This window comes from Protopterus annectens, chromosome 2.part0 (genome assembly GCF_019279795.1).
Source record: "Protopterus annectens isolate FY-2018-M chromosome 2.part0, PAN1.0, whole genome shotgun sequence".
Lineage (NCBI taxonomy): Eukaryota > Metazoa > Chordata > Ceratodontiformes > Protopteridae > Protopterus > Protopterus annectens.
Window position 1 is genome coordinate 1,630,617,886 of NC_056728.1, and position 24,822 is coordinate 1,630,642,707.

A 24,822-nucleotide genomic window follows, 5' to 3' on the forward strand; every position below is an offset into this window, starting at 1 on the left:
CCTCCAGGTGGACATCAGCCACAGGGGGAACATCGGGTGGAGGAGGTGCAGCAGTAACTTTAGGCCTGGAAACTTTGGCCTTTTTTGGTGGCTTGACAGTCTGACTGGATGGCCACCTCCATCGTCACAGCCAGATGATCAAGAAGCTGGTTTTCCAAACAGATATTAAGGGCATACAGACAGCTGCGAAGGGTGTTTGGAAAGAAGGCCTGACAAATAACACAGGACTAATGGTCGTGGCTGGGCTCTAGGCATAAAAGGCAAAGGGCATGGGCATCCTTATGGGGGATCGGACGTCTGCACCTACATTTTCTTTTCCTGGATGACATGAACCCGAGCAAGCATGCATGACCAAAACAAGAAAAAGGCCCCAATGGGGTACTTATCTTAAACTCAAAGGATCTGAGGCGGCAGGATGAGCCGACGTTCAACTGGCGGCAGAGAAGTTCGAAGGAAGGTATGTGCAGACGTCACTTTTATGGCCCACGCACCCTACGGCCAACGTCAAATGTCCCATGTACTACCACACAGTGACTAAAGCTTTTGTATACTGGCCGGACGTTCGGATTGAAGTGGAGAATAACCTAAAGGTTATGAATACTGCAACATGTGAATAGGGCATCTGTCCTTGATGATGGACAGGACCCACTTATCTGTGGTAGAAGCATCCCACTTGACCAAGGAGAGTGACAGTGTTTTGGAAAGAGGTGTGATAGGGCTGAGGACAGGGGGAGAGTTTCTGCAAGGATAGTTACAAATTTTTGTTCCAAAAGGGAGGCCATTCCAGATGGAGGACCTCTATGAGATTTGTCAGAATACCTTTTCCTAGGTGTGGTTTCTAAGAAGTTCTAGGGTCCCTTCAAAGGAAAGAAGTAGAGTTAAATGGTTAGGTCCTATGGTACCTAGAAACTGAGGACAACCAAATCTGCCTGCAGTTTCTCAGTCTTATTTGGTTCTGGAGAGATTTCAACAGACTGGCATGCGAAAGGACCAAACAGCAAGTCTTTGTTCAAGGAAGAGCATAAAAGTTTTGATCTGAAATCCTCAAGGACAAGCCGACTACAGAGCTATTCATATTTGCAAATAACAGACCCAGCAGCAGCTGCCCTAAAAGAGGAATCTACAACATCATTACTGCACTTAATGTTGTGTCTGGCTATCAGAGTGACCTGGGAGAGTAGATTTTGCATTTGTTGCCATGACTCTGCCATAAGAGGATCCAACATAACCTTGTTCAAGGGGTGCAAGACACAGATCAGGCATTTTGTCATTTGAGCTTGGTAGTTAATTGCCCTGAAAGCAAGGGAAGAAGGGGTGTAAACCTTTCCCCATCAATCCACATACCTACTGTCTTTGTCTGTGAGTAGGGCATTAGCACTGGGTAGAAGTTTAGAAGGTTTATCTGGAGAGACAGAGAGAGAGAGAATGCAGAGAGGTATGCCACAGGAATCTTCTACAAGTATTTTAATTCATCAGGCACCTTGTAAAACCTGCCTGGTCTTTTAGAAGCTAGTGTTTTGAGAGTCGGGAGCCGAAGAGTAGACTTGAAAGGCTTCCTGGAAAGCCCCAAGAGCAGGGGGGTCTGGAGAAAAGGCAAGAGTGGCCATTTCCAAACCTCTTCTGATCATCACAGATCTGAACTCACTGCCATTCAAAATGCTTTATCATGTTCTCGACAGCATCCCCAAAGTAAGCATCCTCAATAGGGGAATCTGAATACAGCACCCTCTTCATCCAAACAGCTTTGTCCAGGAGAATGTAGTGGAGAATAACCTACTGAATGGTCAGAATCATAGTCTTGTTCTTCACAAGAGTAGGATACCAAGTCAAGTTTTTGAGAAGTAGCTTGTAGTTGCGGAGTTCCAAAGGAGGGAAGTTTCAAAGACAGAATAGCTTTGAATAACCCGTGAGAAATTTATTCACTCCTTTTCTCTAGCTGCTGAGTGAGGAGCCATTTGGCTAGTCTTTTGCTTTACCTTCTTGGGCATTACACTCACGTGGATGAGACGTGGAGGTGCAGACTCCTACCACCTATTAACATGCCTAGCATTTCTTTCCTAACCAATACTCAAGGGATGCCGTGAGGTACCTCAGAAGTGATGACTCGCATTTTGAACATATCGGCTGTCTGCAAGGCCTCAGGAGCCATACTGGCCTCTGACGGGTCTCTGTAGTGGGAAACAGAGAGGAAACCTGGTGTACAGAGGGCTTTGCAACTCGGTGGGAACATCAGAGCCTGAAATGTTGGACTGCAGATCAGTTCTAGACCTCTTTAGATTCTTCTCAGGTGAAAGAGGGACATCCCAAGATGTGGACTCTGCCATCAAAGACTGGGCCAAGCATGTAAAATGCTAAGTCTCTAGGAAGGGGTGGAGAGAGGAAAGCCTCGATCTAAGGGTTTGGGGAACAAATGACTGACAGATGCAGCAAGATTTGTGATGGTGTTCAGGGCCAAAGCAGATCAGATACTTGGTATGCAAGTCCTTTACGTAATCTGACTACCAAATGCACACTTAACCCTCCTAGCCGACATGTTAACAACTTTCAAAAAAATTAGTATAAACAAAAAGGGTTCCCAATGGGGCACTTATCTGAATAAATGATCAAGCGAAGCAAAGGTACCAAAGACCAAACTGCAATCATTCAGATGGATGCATAACCTGCTTTTGGGCTAGTGGCAAGACAGTCTAAGGATCAGTGCTCTTAAGTCCATCTATATACCTTAACATTTACAAGCTGAGGTCTTGCATCAGACGTATGGACCTTGGCAAGGTAAAGAACCCCCAGCCAATGTCAGCTGTGACAACCCATATGCCAGGGATGCTGCAACAATTTCAGTCAACACACACACACACACACACACACACACACACACACACACACACACACACACACACACACACAAATTCACACTAAAAGGTTGTCAGGGTAAACTTTCTTACACAAATGGACGTTTTATTCATTTGTTTAGCTGCCAGAAATAAGATGTACATCTTGGACAACAATATGTATGTCTTGCTTTTGTAATGTACTTATTTGGGGATGGACTGCTGCCTCTGACTACGGATGCTGGAGATAAATGTACACAGCTTCTTGTATCTGATGTAACATTTTTCTGTTAACTAATAGATTTCAGTAGAAAGTAGGCTAACTGCATCTTTGATGTGTAGTGTTTTAATTAGTACTTTAATCAGTTGTATGCAGTTCATGGAGTGCACAGCTGAGCAAACATGCTGCACAAGACATGGCTACTGGGAAAAACATGATAAATTGGAGAGTTACAAAAAATGCATTTGGTTGTAAGAGGCTAAACAAGACTGCACACTTAGTTTCCAAGAGTATAAAAGAGGCAGACAATGAGTCGGCATTTGGGTTCAGTTTAGAAGTAATAATTTGGGAACTTTGTGCTGGCAAGGAAAGTAAGGAAGTTCTACTTTACTAAAAGGTAGAATTGAAGAAAAGAGTGAATCCAGAACTACACAGTTATCTATAAGTAAATTTAGAGATGAACACCAAGTACAGTTGTGTACCTACCATAAATGTAGATGTTCGAGTGTATTCACTGTTGCAGTCATTACAATTGGGTTATCCTGCTGGCAGGCTACCCGCAGTCGGCCCGAGTTCCAAAGTCTAGGTCCGGTGTCGGTTGCTCTCGCCTCTTCCCTGACGTTAGTGCACCAGGGGTATAAAAGATGCAGCCAATGCCATTTTCTTCAGTTTTTCTTGCCCCAGATGTCAGGTGCCCCTAAAATGGTAGGCTAAAATATGCCAATAAGCATGCATGCACAAAAAATAACTTTTCCTTCATCTACAAGCATTTGGTTGTATAGAATAGAGAAGTACAGATAAGTCTCGGCAAAGGAAAAGGGGGATGGTGGGAGGGTAACCTGAACTGCAACAGTGAATACACTCGAACATCTACATTTATGGTATGTACACAATTGTACTATGTTCATCATGTTGCACTGTTGCAGTCATTACAATTGGGTTGAATCCCAAAGCTAAGGTTGGGAGGCTGGTGCTAAATAGGATTAGGAGAGGCCATCAGGCCCTGCAGAACTGCAGTGGCAAAGCCTGCCCTGGATTTAGAGTAGAGGGGTAAGTGATAGTGCTTTGTAAAAGTATGCACTGAACTCCAAGTTGCAGCCTCTAAGATGTCTTTGATTGGTACTCCTCTGAGGAAGGCTGCTGAAGTGGCTGTTGCTCTGGTTGAATGTGGCCTAATGCCCTTAGGCACTGATTTGCCATGCTGTGAATAGCAGAAACTAATGCAGTGGCCTATCCACTTTGAAATAGTCAGCTTTGAGATAGGCTTTTCTTGTGATTCTGCAGCATATGCCACTAGAAGTTGTTCAGTCTTTCTGAAAGCTTTGGATCTGTCCAAGTAGAAGCGTAGCTGCCTGTGAATGTCCAAAGAATGCAGAAGTCTCTCTTATTCTGTGGGTTTGGATAAAAGATAGGCAAATGAATGGTTTGGTTAAGGGCCACACTGGACACTACCTTAGGCATAAATGTAGGGTTTGTCCTCAGAGAAACCCTGTCAGGATGGAAAATGATAAAAGGTTCCAGAGCCATGAGTGCCTGTAACTTAGACTCGTCTAGCGGAGGTTATTGCTAGGAGCAGAGCTGTTTTCCAGGATAAGAATTGTATATCAGCTGCAGAGACTGGCTCAAATGGAGGCAGTGTGGGTTTTCCAAGACATAGTTGAGGTCCCATGCAGGTACTGGTGCTCTCCTTGGAGGTCTTATGTTTGTGGCCCCTCTGAGGTATTGCCTTAGTAATGGATGACAAAAGATTGGTGGTTCTGTATTGTAATGAGCTGAAATGGCAGAGGCATGAATTTTAATTGATGAAAAGGAAAGGCCTTTATCCAGCATCTCAATTAAGTATTGCAAAATCTGAGGTATATTTGGAACAATCGTGTCAATGCCTTGTGCCTGGTTCCAAGCGCAGAATCTCTTCCATTATTCTGCATAAGATTTTCTGGTGCTAGGCCTCCAAAATAACATCCATCACTGCTTTAGAGAGAGGTGCGCCTTGAATGGCTACATTATCCGCCATGCTGCCAGGTTTAACTCATTACATCCGAGTGACGCTTCCAAGTGCATCTACAGTTACCTCCTACTGCGCCTGTAGGCGTCACATATTCCTTGTTCATATTTGCATTAAAACTTCCAAAACCATGCTACATACAAGGTATCCGAATATTTTATCTTGAAGCATATGTGATGGCAAACACAGCTGTATTGATATTTGACCTATGTAAATGAGTATTTGTTAGAATTGTAAGGTGAGAACTTCATTTTTTAAGGCTCAAGCCACGCCCACTGGGAGTTAAAGGTACACACTTAAAAGAGTTGTACTGGAGGGAATGAGTGGGTCCTGAGTTGGCTGTGCAGTATCTGACTGTCTTGTTGGGTCAATAAGTGAGGAATTTGACGTAATGTCCAAGCTGGGTATTGAGACAAGCTCTTTAGGATTGGGTACCAGTGCTGGCGGGGCCAGTCTGGGGCAATCAGTATCATTTTTGGCTTCTCTTGTCTGACCTTGAGGAGTACCTTGGGGAGGAAATGCAGAGGAAAGGCATATACTGTTAGGTTTTTCCAGCTGAAAGATACAGCATCCACTTTCCATGCTTGCTTGTGATAAGTCCTTGTGCAGAATCTCTATAGTTGGCAGTTATGAGGGGAGGCAAACAGGTCCATGTCCGGGCATCCCCAGTTCCTTGTTATGCTGAAGACTTGTGGATCCAATTTCCACTCATGGGGATCCATTAAGTTTCTGCTTAGTTCGTCTGCCAGAGTATTTGTCCTTCCTGGCAGGAATTGTGCTTTCAAATGTACCTGGTAAAGTCAATGCTGTGTCCCACAAGTTCATGGCTAGTCTGCAGAGGGGGTAGGAATGTGCGTCTCCCTGCTTGTTTATGTACCACATGACTGTAGTATTGTCCATCTTTATGAGTAGTTGTCCTAGATGAAGTAGATCCTTGAAGGCTGTCAGGGCATTCTGAACAGCTAGCATCTCTTTTTGATTGATATGTAGATGCATTTGACTTGTGGACCATGTGCCCTGAATACATCTTCCTGCCATATGGGCCCCCCAGGCATAATCTGATGCATCTGTTGTCAATGTCTGCCTGGCTGTGGGTAAGGTGAACGGTTCTCCCGTGTTGTGGTGAAAGGCTTTTGCCCACCATCGAAACTCCTGTTGCAGGCAGGGAATGAGGGTAATTATTGTTTCCAGGCTGTGGCAATGTTGAGTCCAAACACTTTTTAGATACCACTGACGTTTCCTCATATGCAGTCTTGCATATGGAATCAGCAGAATGCAGGATGCCATGAAGCCCAAAGCCTGCAGAATTTTTCTTGCAGATAACTGGGTCTTTGTTGCCAACATTTCAAAATAAGTATTCAGTTGTTTATTTTTGTCTGGCGTGAGATATGCCATCTGGGCATTTGTATTTAAGCTTGCACCCAGGAATATTATCTCTTGAGAGGGTACAAGTTTTGATTTATTTTCGTTTACTGTGTACCCTAGACCTGTTAGTAATCTTTTTACAAACTCCAGATGCTGTAGTAGAATGACCTTGTTCTCTGCTTGAATAAGGCAGTCGTCCAAGTAAGGATATATTTGTATTCCTCTGTCTGCAAAATGCAATTACTGGTGCCAGACATTTTGTGAAGACCCCAGGCGCAGTAGATAAGCCAAAGGGCAGTGCAGAGAATTGGTAGTGTATTGAGCCAGCTACAAATCTGAGGTATCTTCTGCATGATTGTCTGATTAGGACATGCAGGTATGCTTATTTTAGGTCTAAAGTCACAAGCCAAGCCTTCTTGCCCAGCATGGGCAGAAGCTGCTGCAGAGTTAACATTTTGAATTTTGGAATATCCAGGAATGTGTTTAGGATAGACAGGTTCAGTATTGGACTCCAGGGTTTGTCCTTTCTGGGCACCAAGAATAGCCATGAGTAAAATCCTAGTCCCTGCTCTTGCTGTGGTACTTGCTGAATGGCTCTCATGTTCATGAGGGATGAAACTTGTTTTAGTGCCTCTGCCCATTGATTGCGTGGCTGGTCTGGCATACCGTTTGGCCTTGGCAGGGTGTGAAAGTGGAAACTGCAGCCTTGTGATACGATATTTAAGACCCATTTGTCCTGGGTGATCATGTGCCAATTTTGTGAAAAAAAGAGCTAGTTTTCCTCCCAAAGGAGCTGCCAGAAGACAAGTGCTTGGTGCTGGCAGGGGAAAGTAATTGAGACCATTTCCTGTATGGCTGTGATTTTTCCTCTCCGCTTTTGGAGGTAGAAGCACCCCATTGTTCAGGCCTGTAAGAGCCTTGGTGCTGTGATCTGCCTCTGGGGCATCTGTAGCTGCCTCTTTGTGGCCTGTCTGACACTGGAAAGGACCAATTCTTTGTAGGCCAGTTCCTGCTACATCTGGGAGGCTGTACCTGCAAGAAATCCTTGAATGTTTGCATAGATTTTGCTTTGTCCTCCATTTTCTTCAACACCTCTTCTGCTTTAACACCAAACAAGGTATCATGCTGTAATGGAGCATCTAATAGTTTTGCTTTAACATGATCGGGCAGATTCTGTTCTTTTAGCCAAGTATGTCTCCTAATGACAGAACCTGTAACAGTGGCCCTGCAGGAGGCCTCTAGAGAATCAAAACCACATTGCAAAGTATGCCTTCCCACTTGTTCGGCTGCATGCAATAAATTCTGTAATTCTTTGTTTTCTGCACATTCTGAATTTGTCAACATTTTCTGTTTACGCAGTGATATAAGATATTGCTGATATTTAAGCATATGAAACTGGCAATTTAAAGCTCTTACAGCCAAGGTAGCAGAAGTATAAATCTTTTTCCCCCATCTGTCCAGGGCCCTAGAATCCCTATCAGAGGGGATAGAGTTTTTTGCAGTGGAAGCCTTGACACCTTTGGGACCCTGAGAGATGGTTTCTGGGTCAGCAGCAGGGTTTTTATAAAGAAATTTATGTGAATCAGGAACCCTGTAGTATCTGTCTGGCTTAACAGGAGCTGGTGGTAAAGAGTCAAGAGACAGACCGGACTCTGAAAATACATCATCTACAATGTCTAAAACAGGAGGAATAGCAAGGGGCCTGTGCTGTGGTAATAAAAGGAAGTCTCTGAGCCTTTTCTTGGATTCTGAGTAATCCTGGCTCTCCCAGTGGAAATGCTCCCTCATAGTATGCAGGGTCTCCCCAAAAGAATAATCCTCAGGAGGAGAGGCTGAAGGGATAGATTCTTCAGCAACAGAATCCTCACAGGGAGGAAGAGAATATTCCTGTTCAGAAGAGGAATCAGAGGAAATGGAAACCTGAGCTGAAGATTCATATTCTATCTCTTGCCTAGGCCTCTTATCAGGAGGGGGATGGGAACCCCTGATCAAAGTAATTAGGTCTTCGGCCATTTTAAGCATCTGTTTTTTGGCATGGTGGCCTGTCCAGGAGAATGCTGTGCTTGTTTCTTTGTCTTTAGAGCTGCTTTAGTCTTTGCCTTTGAAGCTAAAGTTGGTTTCACATATAACTGAGTAGGTCTGAAAACACCCTCAGAAGCCGATGCCTGCTCAGCGGCTCCAGACCCATCTGAGGGAATAGTTTCAGAGTGTCCAATACCTTGAGTTTCAAGCAGCTTAGCCAGCTCCCCATGGGAGTCGGAAGCGGCCTGTGGCTCTGAGGTAGCAGGTGTCAGGGGCTGAGAAATCACCTCACTGAGAACCGGCGACAGGCCTAGCGGAAGCCACATCATCGATTTTGGACCTCGGATGCCTGTCCTTTTCTTTGTCTTTGCGCTTTTTATAAACTCCGGTAGTCGGCTGTTCCGACGGCATTATATAACTGAATCTTCTGCCAAAGTAATGAAATGCAAAATCGTACCGACGCTTAATAGTGCGTTGGTTAAATCTACCACAAAACTGACAACTAGCAACGTCGTGGTCAGGGCCTAGGCAAGGAATACAGTAAGAATGAAAATCCTTATGAGGTATTTGCTTCCCACAAGAAATACAATTATTAACTTTTTCTGACATCGGTCTGGAGCAAGAAAAAAGTTTCCCCAATGGGGTACTTGGCTCTAATGAAGACTTCGGATCTGAAATTCGAATCTGAAAATCTCAGGAGTCGGCCGACCGGCACTTGTGAACTGCTTTTGCTTCGGGCACCACGCGGCAAGAAAGACTGAAGAAAATGGTGCCAGCTGCATCTTTTATACCCCTCGTGCACTGACGTCCGGGAAGAGGCGACAGCAACCGACGCCGGACCTAGACTTTGGAACTTGGGCCGACTGCGGGTAGCCTGCCAGCAGGATAACCCAATTGTAATGACTGCAACAGTGAAACACGATGGACATCAGTGAGATCTTTCCAACTGAGCTGGCTGAAAAGGTGCAGAGTGAAGGTAAGGGTAGAAGCTCATCAGCACAACAGAATGAGATGTGGTAGTAGAGGAAAAGTACAGTTGTGTACACTTACGATAAATGCAGATGTTCAAGTGTATTCACTTTTGCAGTCATTATATTTGGGTAATCTGCTGGCAGGTTGCCCTCAGTCAGCCTGATTAACAAAGTCTTGGGTCCTGCACCGGATGCTGTCCCTTCTTCCATGACGTCAGATCGTCAGGGGTATAAAACATGCAGCCGACGCCATTACATCAGTTTTTCCTGCTCCCCAAATGGGGAGCAAATAAAATTAAAACACAAAAATATACCTCCAAACAAAAGCAAATACACCAAAAAGGCTTTTAAGCATAGTAAAAGAAAATAGAGGTATAGTTAGAGAAAAACAGGGGGCTGGAGGGAGGGTTAAGTACAGTTTTGTACCTACCATAAATGTAGATGTTAGAGTGCCAATACAGCTGCAGTCATAACAGATGGGTTATCCTGCCGTCGATCGGCCAAATTCCAAAGTCTAGGTCCAGCGTCAGATGTCGTTGCTTCTTCCCTGACGTCAGTGCGGCAGAGGTATAAAAGAACCAGACGACGCCATTTTCTTCAGTTTTTCTTGCCCCAGATGTCAGGTGCCCCCAGAAGGAAGGCAAAACATAAATTTATGTAATAATGCAATGCAATATAATCAAAAAACAGTAGTTGCAAGCAAATACACCATAAAAGACTACCCCAATCAGGTTGTATGAGGAGGTGTTAGCTATTAGGCCTGTCCCAAGAGGGGAAGGAGGGAGGGAAACCTGGACTGCAGCTGTATTAGCACTCGAACATCTACATTTATGGTAGGTACAAAACTATACTATGTTCATCGTGCATACAGCTGCAGTCATAACAGATGGGTAGAATCCCAAAGCTAAAAAAGGGGTGGTAGGCACTAAGTGGAACTAGGAGGAGCAAGGATGCCCTGCAAGACTGTAGTGGCAAATCCCGCTCTAGATTTGGAGTATAATGGTAGGTGATAGTGCTTGCAGAAAGTATGTACAGAACTCCAAGTGGCTGCTTCCAAAATATCTTTGGTAGGAACCCCCCTGAGGAAAGCTGCAGAGGTAGCTGTGGCCCTTGTGGAGTGAGATCTGATGGCTGTAGGTTCAGTTTTACCATGAAAAGAGTAACAAAAGCGTATGCAGTGGGCTATCCATTTTGAGATTGTCTGTTTGGAAATAGGCTTCCCTTGAGCACCTGTAGCATAGGACACAAAGAGTTGCTCTGACTTTCTGAAAGGCTTTGTTCTGTCCAAATAATAACGAAGCTGTCTGTGAATGTCCAAGGAATGTAGTAGTCTCTCCACTTTGTTTTGTGGATTAGGGTAAAAGGTAGGTAAGTGGATAGCCTGATTCAAGGCTACCCAGGATACTACCTTTGGCAAAAAGGAAGGGTTGGTTCGTAAGAAAACTCTGTCCTGATGGAAAATGATGAAAGGCTGCACAGCCATGAGGGCTTGTAGTTCCGAAACCCTGCATGCTGAGGTGATAGCCAGAAGGAAGACTGTTTTCCATGACGAATATTGCAGTTCTGTTGAAGCAGCTGGCTCAAATGGAGGCAGGGTCAGTTTTTCTAGAATGAAATTGAGGTCCCAAGCAGGTACTGGTTGCTTCCTTGTGGGTTTTATATTCTTAGCCCCTCTGAGGAACTGTCTTAAGAGAGGGTGAGAGAATAAAGGAGGATCAGTGTTATATTGAGCAGAAATGGCTGAGGCATGGATTTTGATGGAGGAGAATGAAAGTCCACTGCTTAGCATCTCAGCTAGGTGCTGTAATATTTGAGGTAAATTCAGTATTCCAGGATTCTGACCCTTTTTCTGATTCCAGGCACAAAACCGTTTCCATTTTGCGGAGTAGGCTTTTCTAGTAGAAGGCCGTCTGGCCTCCAAAATGACATCCTGCACCTCCTTGGAGGGTAGGGTCTGTTGTGAATTTAAGGAATCCTCCATACGGCTAGCTTGAGTATTTTCAGCTGACTGTGAAGAGTTTTGAAGTTGTGCTGAGTCAATGGAAGAGGCATTAGAGGCAGGATCCATGGTGGGGAATGCGTCAGGCTCCTCAGGAGTGGGTACCAGTGTTGTCTTGGCCAGTCTGGAGCAATGAGAATCATTCTTGGTCTGTCTGTTCTGGCTTTTAATAGAACTTTGGGCAGCAGAGGAAGAGGTGGAAAGGCATAAACTATCATTGTTGTCCAACTGAGAGTGCGTCCACTTTCCAGGCCTGTGGATGGTAGGTCCTTGAGCAGAATTTTGTCAATTGGTAATTTCTGTGGGTAGCAAAGAGATCTATGTCTGGCCTTTCCCATGCTTGAATTATCTTTGTAAAAACTTGAGGATGCAACTTCCATTCGTGTGGATCTGTCATATTTCTGCTTAGGTTGTCTGCCAGTGTGTTTTCCTTGCCTGGCAGGAATTGTGCTTGAAGTTGGATTTGTAATTCCAGAGCCATGTTCCAAAGAGACATGGCTAGCCTGCACAGGGGATATGAATGGGTTCCTCCCTGTTTATGTACCACATCACTGTGGTGTTGTCTGTCCTGATCAATAGCTGGCCTGGGTGCAGTAGATCTTTGAAAGCCATAATAGCATTTATTACTGCTAGCATTTCCTTTTGATTGATGTGTAGGTGCTTTTCTTTTTGGGACCATTTGCCCTGAATGCACCGATCTGTCATGTGCGCCACCCACGCGTAGTCCGAGGCGTCTGTTGTGATTATATGATTTGCTTGAGGCAAGCAGAATGGAAGACCTATGTTTCTTTGGCATGCTTGAGCCCACCACAGAAATTCCTTTTGGAGGCATGGAATCAGTGGTATAATTGTTTCCAAACTGTGGCTGTGTTGAGACCATAAGTTTTTTAGGTACCATTGAAGTTTCCTCATATGCAGCTTTGCACATGGGATTAGCAGGATGCAAGATGCCATGAATCCCAGAGCCTGCAGGATTTTCATTGCAGTCAGCCTGGTGAAGGTTGCCAGTTTTCTGAAGTACTGAGTTAGTTGCCCTTGTTTCTCTGGCGTGAGGTAGGCCATCTGGGTGTTTGTATTCAAGCTGGCACCCAGGAAAATTATTGTTTGAGAGGGTATTAGTCTTGATTTCTTTTTGTTGACTGTGTATCCCAGAGAGTACAACAACTTTATTACAAACGCCAGGTGTTTCAGAAGTATGTGTTTGCTGTCCGCTTGGATCAGGCAGTCGTCTAAATATGGGTATATTTGTATCCTTGAAGTCTGCAGAAGGTGATTACTGATGCCAGGCATTTTGTGAACACTCTGGGCGCAGTACATAAGCCAAAGGGCAATGCAGAGAATTGATAATGGGTTGAACCTGCAAGAAATCTGAGGTATCTTCTGCAATTTTGTCTGATAGGGACATGCAGGTATGCCTCCTTGAGGTCCAATGTTACCAGCCAAGACTCCTTGCCCAGCATGGGAAGAAGCTGCTGTAATGTGAGCATCTTGAATTTTGGTACAAGTAAAAATGTGTTTAGGATGGATAGGTCCAAAATAGGTCTCCAATCTTTGTCCTTCCTTGGTACCAGGAATAGTCTGAAATAAAAACCTTGACCCTGTTCTTGTGCAGGTACCTCTTGAATAGCTTTCATGTCCATGAGAGCTGAAATTTGTTTTTGTGCCTCTGCCCTTTGATTGTGTGGCAGGTTTGGCATACCTCTCATTTTTGGAAGGGTGTGAAAGTGGAATCTGTAGCCTCTGTCTATAATGTCCAGGATCCATTTGTCTTTTGTGACAATATGCCAATTTTTCGAAAATAATGCCAGTTTTCTGCCTAAGGGTGCTGCCATTAGAGCTTTGCTTGGCATGCAAAGGGGAAAGTCATTGGTTCTGCTTTCTGAATGGCTGTGAACTATCCTCACCACCTCTTGGTGTAGGTGCTTGCCATTGTCTGCCTCTAAATGATCCTTGAGATTGCCCTCTACCCCTCAGGTGCCTGTATCTACCTCTTTGAGGTCTGTCCGTGGCTGGAAAGGACCAATTTTTTGAAGGCCAATTTCTACTGAAACGTGGAGGTTGTACCTGTAGGAAATCTTTCACTGTTTGCATTGATTTTGCCTTTTCCTCCATTTTCTTTAATACCTCCTCAGCTTTAACACCAAACAATACATCTTTTTGAAGAGGTGCATCTAGTAATTTAGCTTTGACATGGTCTGGCAAGGTTTGCTCTTTGAGCCAAGCATGTCTACGTATGACTAATCCTGTAACAGCAGCTCTACATGAAGCCTCTAAAGCATCAAAACCACATTGCAAGGTATGTTTACCCACTTGTTCTGCACTATGCAACAAATCCTGTAACTCCTTCAAGTCTGGTTGTTCAGGTTGTGACATTTTGCTTTTCAACTGAGATAACAAAAACTGTTGATACTTTAACATATGGAACTGACAGTTTAATGCCCTCATGGTTAAAGTGGCCGAGGTGTATACCTTTTCCCCCCACCTTTCTAAAGCTCTGGAATCTCTCAGAAGGTAATGGATTTTGGCAGTGGAGGCCTTAATTCCCTTGGGACCCTGTGAAATAGTTTTTGGGTCAGCCGCATGGCTTTTGTATAGGAATTGGTATGAATCAGGAACCCAGTAATACCTGTCAGGCTTGACTGGAGCTGGAGGTAAAGAATCTGGGTTAAGGCTGGCCTCTGAATACACATCATCTAGTATGTCTAAGACAGGAGGGATAGCCAGAGGCCTGTGCTGAGGGAGCAAGAGGAAATCCCTGAGCCTTTTCTTGGAGTCTGAGTAATCTTGGCCTTCCCAGTGGAAGTGTTCCCTCAAGGTATACGAGGTTTCCCCAAAAGAATAGTCCTCAGGGGGGGAGACAGAGGGAATGGACTCCTCTGCATCAGAATCTTCAAAAGGGGAGTAAGAATGTTCCTGGTCTTTAGAGTGTTCCGAAGTAATGGAGGCCTGGTCCGAGGAAGGGTATTCTTCCTCCACTCTGGGCCTTTTGTCCGAGGGGGGTTGAGAACCCCTGATAAGAGCAATCAAATCCTCAGCCATTTTGAGCATCTGTTTTTTAGGCATGGGGCCTTGAGAGGGGCCCTGTGGAGCTTGTCTTTTAGTATGCATGGCTGCCTTAGATTTAGTGAAAGCCTTAATGGAAAAAGAAGAAGAAGGTCTGAAGACACCTTGAGAGGTGTCAGGCCTCTCTAAACTCTGAGTTTCCCGCCAAGAGTGGCGTCGGTATCTGTAATCGGGGTATGGGCCGAAGATCCTGAGACCTTGGGCACAGAAGACACTGCTAAGGAAGTGTCATCGGTAGTCAGGGGCTGCGTAGGCGCCTCGCTGAGAACCGGAGCACCTGTATTAGGCTTTAGCGTGGTGTCGGTAGAAGTCGCGGACCTCGTATGTCGGTCCTTATATTTGTGTCTTTTACTCAAAATTGGAGTCTGAGTATCCGACGACATAATGTAATTAATTTTTTTGCCAAAATAGTGTTGGGCGAACTCTGCCCGATGCTTAATAGTGAGTCTGTTGAATGTAGCACAAAAATGACAGACCGAGACGTCGTGGTCTGGGCCTAAGCAAGGAATGCAGAGGGAATGGAAATCCTTATGTGGTATTTGCTTCCCACAAGAAATGCAATTATTAACTTTGACATTGGTCTGAGGCAAGAAAAGTTTCCCCAACGGGGTACTTGGCTTTCAAGAAGACTTCGGTTGAAAAATATTTGTAATCTCAGGAGCTGGCCGACCGGCACTTGCGAACTGCTTCTGCTTCGGGCATCGCGCGGCAATAAAGACTGGTTCTTTTATACCCCTACCGCACTGACGTCAGGGAAGAAGCGACAACATCCGACGCCGGACCTAGACTTTGGAATTCGGCCGACCGAGGACCCGCCTGACGGCAGGATAACCCATCTGTTATGACTGCAGCTGTATGCACGATGAACATCCAGGACTAAAACAGTGAATACATTCGAACATCTACATTTATGGGAAGTGTACACAACTGTACTATGTTCTTCGTGTTTCACTGTTGCAGTCATTACATTTGGGTAGATTCCCAAAGCTATGGTTGGGAGGAGGAATTTATACAGCATTAGGACCAGCTATAAGGCCCTTTAAGACAGCAGTGGCAAAGCCAGCTCTGGATTTAGAGAAAATTGGTAAATGATAATGCTTGGTGAAAGTATGTACAGAACTCCAGGTAGCAGCTTCTAGAATATCCCTGGTAGGAACACCTCTGAGAAAGGCTGCAGAAGTAGATGCAGCCCTGGTGGAGTGAGATCTGATCCCTTGGGGGATAGGTTTTCCACGGTGCTTATAGCAGAAATGAATGCAATGGCTTATCCATTTAGAAATAGTTTGTTTTGAAATAGCCTTCCCCTCTGCCCCAGCAGCAAATGCTACTAACAATTGTTCAGATTTTCTTCGAAATTTAGTTCTGTCCAAGTAGAATCTAAGTTGTCTGTGCACGTCCAAGGAATGCAGAATCAGTTCCCCTTTGCTCTGTGGATTGGGAAAGAAGGTTGGCAAATGAATGAACTGATTAAGAGCCACACTGGAAACAACCTTGGGCATGAAGGATGGACTGGTCCTCAGAGATACCCTGTCCGCATGAAAGATGATGGAAGGCTCCACTGCCTTAAGGGCCTGTAATTCAGATATCCTTCTAGCTGAAGTGATTGCTAAAAGGAAGGCTGCTTTCCAAGAAAGAAATTTTAAGTCTGCAGTAGCAGCTGGCTCGAAAGGAGGTAGACTGAGCTTCTCCAAAACAAAGTTAAGGTCCCAGGCTGGGGTAGGAGCTCTCCTGGGTGGTCTCAAGTTCTTTGCCCCTCTGAGATACTGCTTGAGCAGGGGATGAGAAAAGAGGGGTGGGTCTGGTGAGCTGAAATAGCTGAAGCGTGGATTTCAATAGAGGAAAAAGACAGGCCCTTGAGAAGCATCTCTGTTAAGTATTGCAAAATCCAAGGTAAACTGGGCGCTGCTGTGCTCATCCCTAAAGATTGGTTCCAGGCACAGAATCTTTTCCATTTGTCAGCATAAGATTTTCTAGTAGTAGGTCTTCTTGACTCCAAGATGGCATCCATCACAGGTTTGCTGAGGGATGCTATGGGTGAATTTAAGTGATTAGCCAAGCTGCAAAGTTCAATGTTAGAAGCGGAGGGTGCAGAATTTGGTTCTCCTGCTGAGGCAGCAAGGAAGGTGTCTGAGGCAGGTGCCATGGAGATATTTGTGACGCACTGTGCAGGAGTGGTTACCAGTGTTGACGTGGCCAGTCTGGAGCAATCAAAATCATTCTTGGTTTGTCCTGTTTGACTTTTAGCAGAACTTTGGAGAGCAGAGGCAGAGGGGGAAAGGCATAGACTGATAGGTTTTTCCAGCTGAAGGACAGAGCATCCACTTTCCAGGCTTTTTTATGGGGAGTCCTTGCGCAAAATTTGTCCAACTGGTAGTTCTGGGGGGAGGCAAATAGATGTATGTCTAGGCTCCCCCATTTGCTTGTCAACATGTTGAAAATCCGAGGTTCCAGTTTTCACTCGTGTGGGTCCACGAGATCTCTGCTTAGTCCGTCTGCCAGAGTATTCAATTTTCCTGGCAGGAATTGAGCTTGTAGGTACACTTGGTAGTTCAAGGCCGTGTTCCACAATGCCATGGCTAGTCTGCAGAGGGGTTAGGAATGTGTACCCCCATGGTTGTTTATGTACCACATAACCGTGGTGTTGTCCGTCTTTACCATTAGTTGTCCTGGAAGAATGTAGTCCCTGAAGGCTGTCAGTGCATTCTGTACAGCTAACATTTTTTTTGACCGATATGTAGGTGCATTTGATTTGGGTTTTATTTGCCCTGAATGCACTTCCCTGCTAGGTGAGCCCGCCATGCATAGTCTTATGAATCTGTAGTTAGGGTTTGGGCGGCAGGGGGTAGTGTGAATGTCAGTCCCTTGTTTTGGTGGCAGGCCTCTGCCCACCATAAGAACTCTAAGCGTAGGCAAGGTATGACAGGAATCATTGTTTCCAGGCTGTGACAATGTTGACTCCATAGACTAAGTACCACTGTAGCGTCCTCATATGCAGTCTTACATATGGAATTAGAAGAATGCAGGAAGCCATGAACCTCAAGGCTTTCAGTACTTGTCTTGCAGATAGCAGGATTTTTGTGGCCACTTGTTTGAAGTAAGTTACCAAATGAATTTGCTTCTCTGGCGTGAGGAAAGTATGGCCTGGTTTTCTGCCTGAATTAGACAATCGTCCAGGTATGGATATATTTGAATATTTCTTTGCCTGCAAAATGCAATAACTGGAGCCAGGCACTCTGTGAATACCCTGGGCGCAGTAGACAAGCCAAAGGGCAGTGCAGAGAACTGATAATGCAAGTAGCCTGCTTTGAAGCGTAGGTATCTTATACAAGATTCCCTGATTGGGATGTGCAGGTATGCTTCTTTTAAATCTAGAGTTGCCACCCAGGCATCTTTGCCTATCATAGGAAGTAACTGGTGGATAGTCAGCATCTTGAATTTTGGAATGTCCAGAAAGATGTTTAGAGAAGACAGGTCCAGAATTGGGCGCCATGATTTGTCTTTTCTGGGTACCAGGAAAAGCCTGGAATAGAAACCTTGTCCCTTTTCCTCTTCTGGTACCGACTGAATAGCCCCTATGATTTAGAGGGAAAGTACTTGTTTTTGAGCTTCTGCCCACTGATTTGGGGGCAGGTCTGGCCACCCGTTTGGTGTTGGCAACGTGTGGAAATTAAATCTGTATCCCTGGGACACTATATTTTAAACCAATTTGTCCTGGGTTACGAGTTCCCAGTTTTTTGCATGAAGAGCTATCTTTCCCCCCCCAAAGGGGTGGCTAAAAGGTAAGTGCTTGGTAATTTTAAAGGAAAGTCATTGAGACTGTTTACCATAGGGGGGTGTCTTGTTATTTCCAGATTCGGAAGTGGAGGCCCCCCATTGCTTAGTTCTGAGAGTCCTCTGGGACTGAAACCTGGTGCTTTTGGTGCGTCTGGGTTTGGCTTGTTAGGAGCTGGAAAAGACCAATTCTTAGTAGGCCAGTGCCTACTAAATCTTGGAGGTTGCACTTGTAAGAAATCTTTTACAGTTTGCATAGATTTAGCTTTATCTTCCATATTTTTTAGAACTTCTTCAGCCTTAATGCCAAACAGGCGGTCCTGATTTAAAGGAGCATCCAACAATTTTGCTTTAACATGATCAGGCAGAGATTGCTCCTTAAGCCAAGCATGCCTTCTAAGCACAGAGCCAGTAACAGCAGCCCTGCAAGAGGCCTCTAAAGAATCAAAACCACACTGCAAAGTATGTTTTCCAACTTGTTCAGCAGAATGCAATAAATCCTGTAAATCTTTATTTTCCACACAGTCAGAAATCAAATCATTTTCTGTTTAAGCAGTCCAATAACATGCGGTTGATATTTTAACATATGAAACTGGCAGTTTAAAGCCCTGATTGCTAAGGTTGCAGAAGTATAAACCTTTTTACCCCATCTATCCAGCGCCCTGGAGTCTCTATCAGGTATGGACAAATCCAGGTCATTAGAAGAGTCAGAAGAAACAGAGTCCCGATCAGAAGATTCATAGTCAAGCTCAGCTCTAGGCCTCTGGGGGGGGGGGGGGGGGGGAGTTTGACTACCCCTGATTAGAGTCATTAGATCTTCAGCCATTTTTATCATTTGTTCTTTTTAGGCATAGGGGCCTGAACATGGGGCCTGGGCATTGTTGTTTTATACATAGATCGAGATTTAGGCTTCAGTATAGAAGGTGGAGTCGGTTTAATATGCAAGTGTGTAGGCCTGAATACACCCTCAGAAGCCAGTGTCTGCACAGCGGCTCCGGACCCATCCAAGGTAGAGACATCCGTAGGTTCCATAGGTGAAGCATCTCATGGCATACCAGACTCTGAATGGGCCTCAGTAGAGGCCTGAGAATCAGAAGTAGTGGGTATCAGGGGCTGTAAAAGTGCCTCACTGAGTACCAGCGAACTGGCGACTTGCTTAGGAGAAGCGTCGTCGGCAGTTTTGGACCTAGACGGCCTGTCTCTGTCTTTATCTTTGCATTTTTTCGGAATCCCAGTAGTCAGATGGCTAACCGGCGTCATTTCTGGATAATTAAACTGTAAACCGAAATATTTAGAGGCAAAAATGTACTGACGACGGATAGTGCGCCGATTAAATAAAGCACAAAACTGACAGAAAGGTACGTTGTGGTCAGGACCTAGGCAAGGAATACAGTACAAATGAAAATCTTTATTAGGTATTTGCTTTCCACAAGTAATGCAATTATTAGCTTTTAGTGACATTGGAAAGGAGCAAGAAAAAGTTTCGCCAACGGGGTACTTAGCTTTAAGTTGAAGACTTTGGTTCTGAAACTCGAAAATGAAAATTTCAGGAGTCGGCTGACCGGCACTTGTGAACTGCTTCTGGCACTGCATGGCAATTAAGACTGATGCAATGGTGTCGGCTGCGTGTTATATACCCCTGATGATCTGATGTCATGGAAGAAGGGACAGCATCCGACGCAGGACCCAAGACTTTGTAATGACTGCAACACTGAAACATGAAGAACATCTGATGGACTTCAAATTCCTTCTACATCTGGACTGTTATACCTTAATTATGCAGTGACATGTTAATAGTATCAGAAGGCTTTGTACTGTAAAGTTAAAAGTAATGACTAAAACACAAGTGCAGGCCTGGGTTCTGTTCCCAAGCTCTCCAACCATCATTTTGTCTTCAGTTTTTATTATTGGCAAAGAGAATGCAGATATATATGGCAAACAGAGTTACAGCTCATTTAAGACTGCATTAACTAGATGTCTGTACTGTAGCAGTTTGATAAACAGTGATTCCAGGAGGCTCAGTTGAGACAATGTTTGTCTTTCGGCTTTTTCCCGGAAAGGGGTCGCCACAGCGGAACTCCGGTCCGCTAATAATTGGCAGTAAATTTTTACGAAACGCCGAGGTGTCAGCTCGACGCCCAACCTTCAACGAAGGCACGCCAGTTTACGCACACATGTCTTTCGAACGCTACCCAAACGCGGGGAAGACATGCAGACTCCACACAGAAGGCACTCCCAAGCCATGCCGAGAATCGAATGGGAGAACCTCTTGCTGTGAGGTAACAACGCTACGGCCGTACCACAATATTAGATAATATACTGCTTTATTTTTATACCCGACTTAATGACATAGAACCTGAGGCATTTATTCATTTGTCATCTTCAGTATCGTATTCGGTGTTGGAGGGGAGCCGAAGTGGGAGTGAAGTACACAACTAATTTTGGACTGCTTTCCAGTACACTGCAAAGCCAACACAAGTTAGAAAAAAATGCAAAAAAAAGTCCAAATTATGAAGTGACAAGCAACTACAGAAACAAATGACATTACTTTATCAAAATATTTTTATGACTGCCACCACTTTATTTTATCATACATTACCTACTTGGATTTAGCCTGTTTTTTTTTTTTTTTTATTGTAATAAAGACAGGATGCCTGGCAAGGGCAATAATTTACTAATGCTGTTTTATATATTCCAACAAGTCACAGTTATATACGACAAATATACTGTTCCCAAATTCGTTGAATTTGCTAATATTTCAAAATATAATGTTTTACTGTTCACATGCATTGTTCATTTTTAACAGACACATTGGTTTACTTGAAGCCTTTATCCCACAAGTGCGACTTGTGCATATCACATTTTCCCCATTCCATGCATTCACAGTCAAAGCTTAATAAAACATGCTTACTGTGCTATTTGTCACTTCTGTTTATTACATGTGCATTTCTGAATGATGGCATCCCACAATCCTATTGGAAGTTGAAGTACTTGTGCTACTATGTATGCAAATTTCATGGTAATTAGCAGCTATCGTCTGGAATTTTTATGCATGCAAGTTGAGAGGTATTGTTCAAAATAATGGAATGGTAAACTGCTAGTATACTTACAGGTTGAACTTATAGATATTACTACTTTAATCAAAGCAATAATCAGCACTGGACTGTGGGTCACTTGACCGACAGCAAGCAGAGTAGTTTATGGTAAACGTCTCTGGGATTGCATTACATTAAATTTACACCAGTAAATACAGCTACAACACAACTGAATTATCTTAAAGTTTGCCTTCATTTTTTTATACGACTTTGGCTGTGATTTATGGAAAATGTCGCTTATAGGTTCATAGGCAAATACTAGGCTATCTGCCCTTACGGGCCATTTTAAGTAAAGCCAATTTCCCTTTTTGTGCTTGAAATAATTTCCTTTTTGTGTTTGCAATAACCTATCCCATTTGTTTACAGATTTACCTTACCCATGGTGGATAACTATGAGAACAAATGTGATCATACCACAGATGACGTGAGGGGACCCCATGTATGTGATAAAAGTATTTAAGAGCTGCCTCTGTCCATCAGTAGTACAGGGGGCAGTCCTGGGGTAAATGTTATGCTTTTCATCCACAGATCTATGCAGCACTTGTATAGGGACAGTGATGAAATCTGTTTTATGTGGATGAGGAGTCTGTCCTAAAATAGTAATATCCTCTGCAAAATGCAACGGTCACTCGAGCAATTCTGTTGATGTTGCAGAAGAGGTTTAGATCCCTAGACTAGGTATTTCTGATGCTATTTGAAGAGTCTGTCCTAAAATAGCAGTATCCTCTGCAAAATGCAACTGTCACTCGAGCAATTCTGTTGATGTTGCAGAAAAGGTTTAGATCTCTAGACTAGGTATTTCTGATGCTATTTGAGGAGTCTGTCCTAAAATAGCAGTATCCTCTGCAAAATGCAACTGTCACTCGAGCAATTCTGTTGATGTTGCAGAAGAGGTTTAGATCCCTAGACTAGGTATTTCTGATGCTATTTGACTTAATGATATGCAGCAAAATCCAATAGTAATGGGTCGAAGGATGTCTTGTATGCCACACACAGGTCACCTCTTAGCAATCTGTAGGATACCAAACATAGTGACAGGGCTTTGAGTCAGTCCACATAGGACATGATTAGGCCTAGGATTCTTTTAGTAAGGTATCACTGTGGGTTTTGCAGTTGATGCATATGTGTGGACTGCCAGCCCATGCTGTGAACTCTAAAATGATGCTGTGCTGTGTCCAAGCACCTCCTAACCTGCTGAACACATGTGAGCACAGATTGCACATACTTTGCATCTTACAATACTGCTATTTTGTATCTGGGCACCTAGCATCTTGATGGATGGATGCAGAAATGCACAGCTTGTTTGCCCACTGCACTCTAAGTGCCACTATTCAGTAGCCAACTGAATGAAGCAGGAGTAATGAAGCCCCGATTATAGCCTAGGTGACCAGAGTTCAATCAATGGCTAAGGCATCCAAGTCTGCTTTGGGCACATCTATCCTTGGGTGAGGGAATCATGCCAATAGGGAAGATCACTTGTCAAATCCTGGAAGAGGTCAAGGCAGGAAACAATTGTTGAGCTGTGTAACTGCATGTGTGGTGGTTGGATGGTTGATGATGTGTTGTCACCTTTACGACCAAGAGCTGTCACATCCTCAGAAGCAATGCCTCACTGCCTGCCCAGCCTTCAGATGTACATCAGCATTCAAGAAGGGCAGGGTGAAAATGCACCACTGTGAGCTGTATTATGACTGTTCTTCATCTGGCCCTATCCTAAATGCGGGTCAGACTAGGGCACCACCATCACATAAGAGCCCCCAGGGACAGATGTATTGGGAAATCAGACGACAGAGAAGCTTGAAGTCAATGGTAACAGGAAAAAAAACGCGTCCAACCTCCACCCCCAAAAAATACCACTTATCTTTACGTGGGCGCACAGTGTTCTACATCTGCTGTGTACTCTAAAGTATTCTTACACACTGCTCTGATGCCAGTACCTTTCAAAAATTGTGGGTGTGTAAGCCTGCCTACTCAAGTGAAACCTACAGTCTGAATTTTAAATGAAAACCTCCTTGCATTACTTCAGTGCCTGCACACACTCCATGCACTAGTTGTTTGCTACAAAACTACCATTCATGTCTATCTACAGCACACTGAATGAAGTGCCATGAGTTAAGTTTTGAATTACAAAGTACATTCCTCTAGGGTTTAAACAACCTTCAGTGCTGCATCTGCTACACCGTGCAGATGGGATTTATGAATATAGTCAGTGGTCTATCACTTTTTGATTCTGTCATTTTTCTGTACAGGAATTAAAGTGGTTACCAAGATCTGCAAAAGCAAAAATCATTCAAGTTCAACTGGTGCCACTAAGTGCAGCATTAGAACACCTACTACAAAAAAGAAAGGAATTACTAACTTATTTTACATTTGTTAGGTGGGGATAAACACTGTTCCAATGTGGACTTATTTCAGATTCAGTTAACTACAGTGTACCAAGTACATAAAGACATACAGGGCAACAGGGCCTGCAACTATGGTACAGACAAGGACATCCACTTTACAAAGATTACTAAGATTTGATGTAATCCTAAAGCTTAAAGAATTAGATTCTGTATTATGTCTGTATGCAAGATTAGAAATGGGCATTACTTACTACACTGCCTCATATAACATTACAGACAAAATTGCCATCATGGCATAAGAAAGGCACATCTGTTGACATTCCCACTGTAGCAGCTGGCAATTAAATTTCCATCACAGTATTTGGTTGGATTACACAACCCATCCCAGGGGTAAGCTTTGGCTCCATTTTTCCTCCACACAAGCACTTATAAGACTTAGTCCACAGGACTATGCTTAGATGCTTAAATAATGCTTTCAACAGAAGCCCATGCCCTTTGACTTTGATTTCTGAATGTCAATGAGTCTAACTGGCTTACATCTTCACCAAATATCAATCATTATTAGAAGTGCCAGGACAACCTCAACCATTTCGCCAGACTGCATGTGTTTAAAGTAGCTGTCTCTGCGAGGAAAAACTCCACAAAGTAATGGTGGTCTACACCATGGTCCATTAAAAAAGGTCAGTTGGGAGATTTCCTCTCAGGGTATTATCACATGGACCCTCTTGCAATTAAGACCTAGAGATGGCCTAGCTTTAAAAGATAGACCTGCAGTTTATAGAACTTGGCTGTCTACTTGACCTTCTGAATATGGAGAGGCTAACTAGACAGTAGCATGACAAATGGATGAAACACTGAGTTAGAACAGTGCCGTGTTTAAGTATAAAAAAGAAATTTCGATGACACTGGCACTTCACTTAATAAAACAAAGTAATCATTTTCTATGATATATAGGGTACAAGCTGTCCTTGAAAGAAGTTGCATTTCAGTGTCTAGAAGCTTTACACCCCCATAAATATGACATTATAAATACTTTGCAGTGTAATTAATAAGTGCTTTAAGTAGCTGCATGTGTATTACGTATGACAAATATAAACACAATAAATGTCAAAGTTGCTGCTCTGTTAAGTAAACACAA

The 24,822-nt window shown here is 43.9% G+C and overlaps 1 protein-coding gene across 1 annotated transcript in view; it reads left to right on the forward strand.

The window, feature by feature from the left end:
* The first annotated feature begins 9,361 nt into the window (after window positions 1–9,361).
* Window positions 9,362–24,822, forward strand: part of LOC122792862 (peroxidasin homolog) — a 1,098,019-nt gene continuing 1,082,558 nt past the window's right edge. The window contains exon 1 of the mRNA XM_044060421.1: window positions 9,362–9,416. Coding sequence (XP_043916356.1) covers window positions 9,362–9,416 — 55 coding nt within the window. The remainder of the gene's footprint in view (window positions 9,417–24,822) is intronic.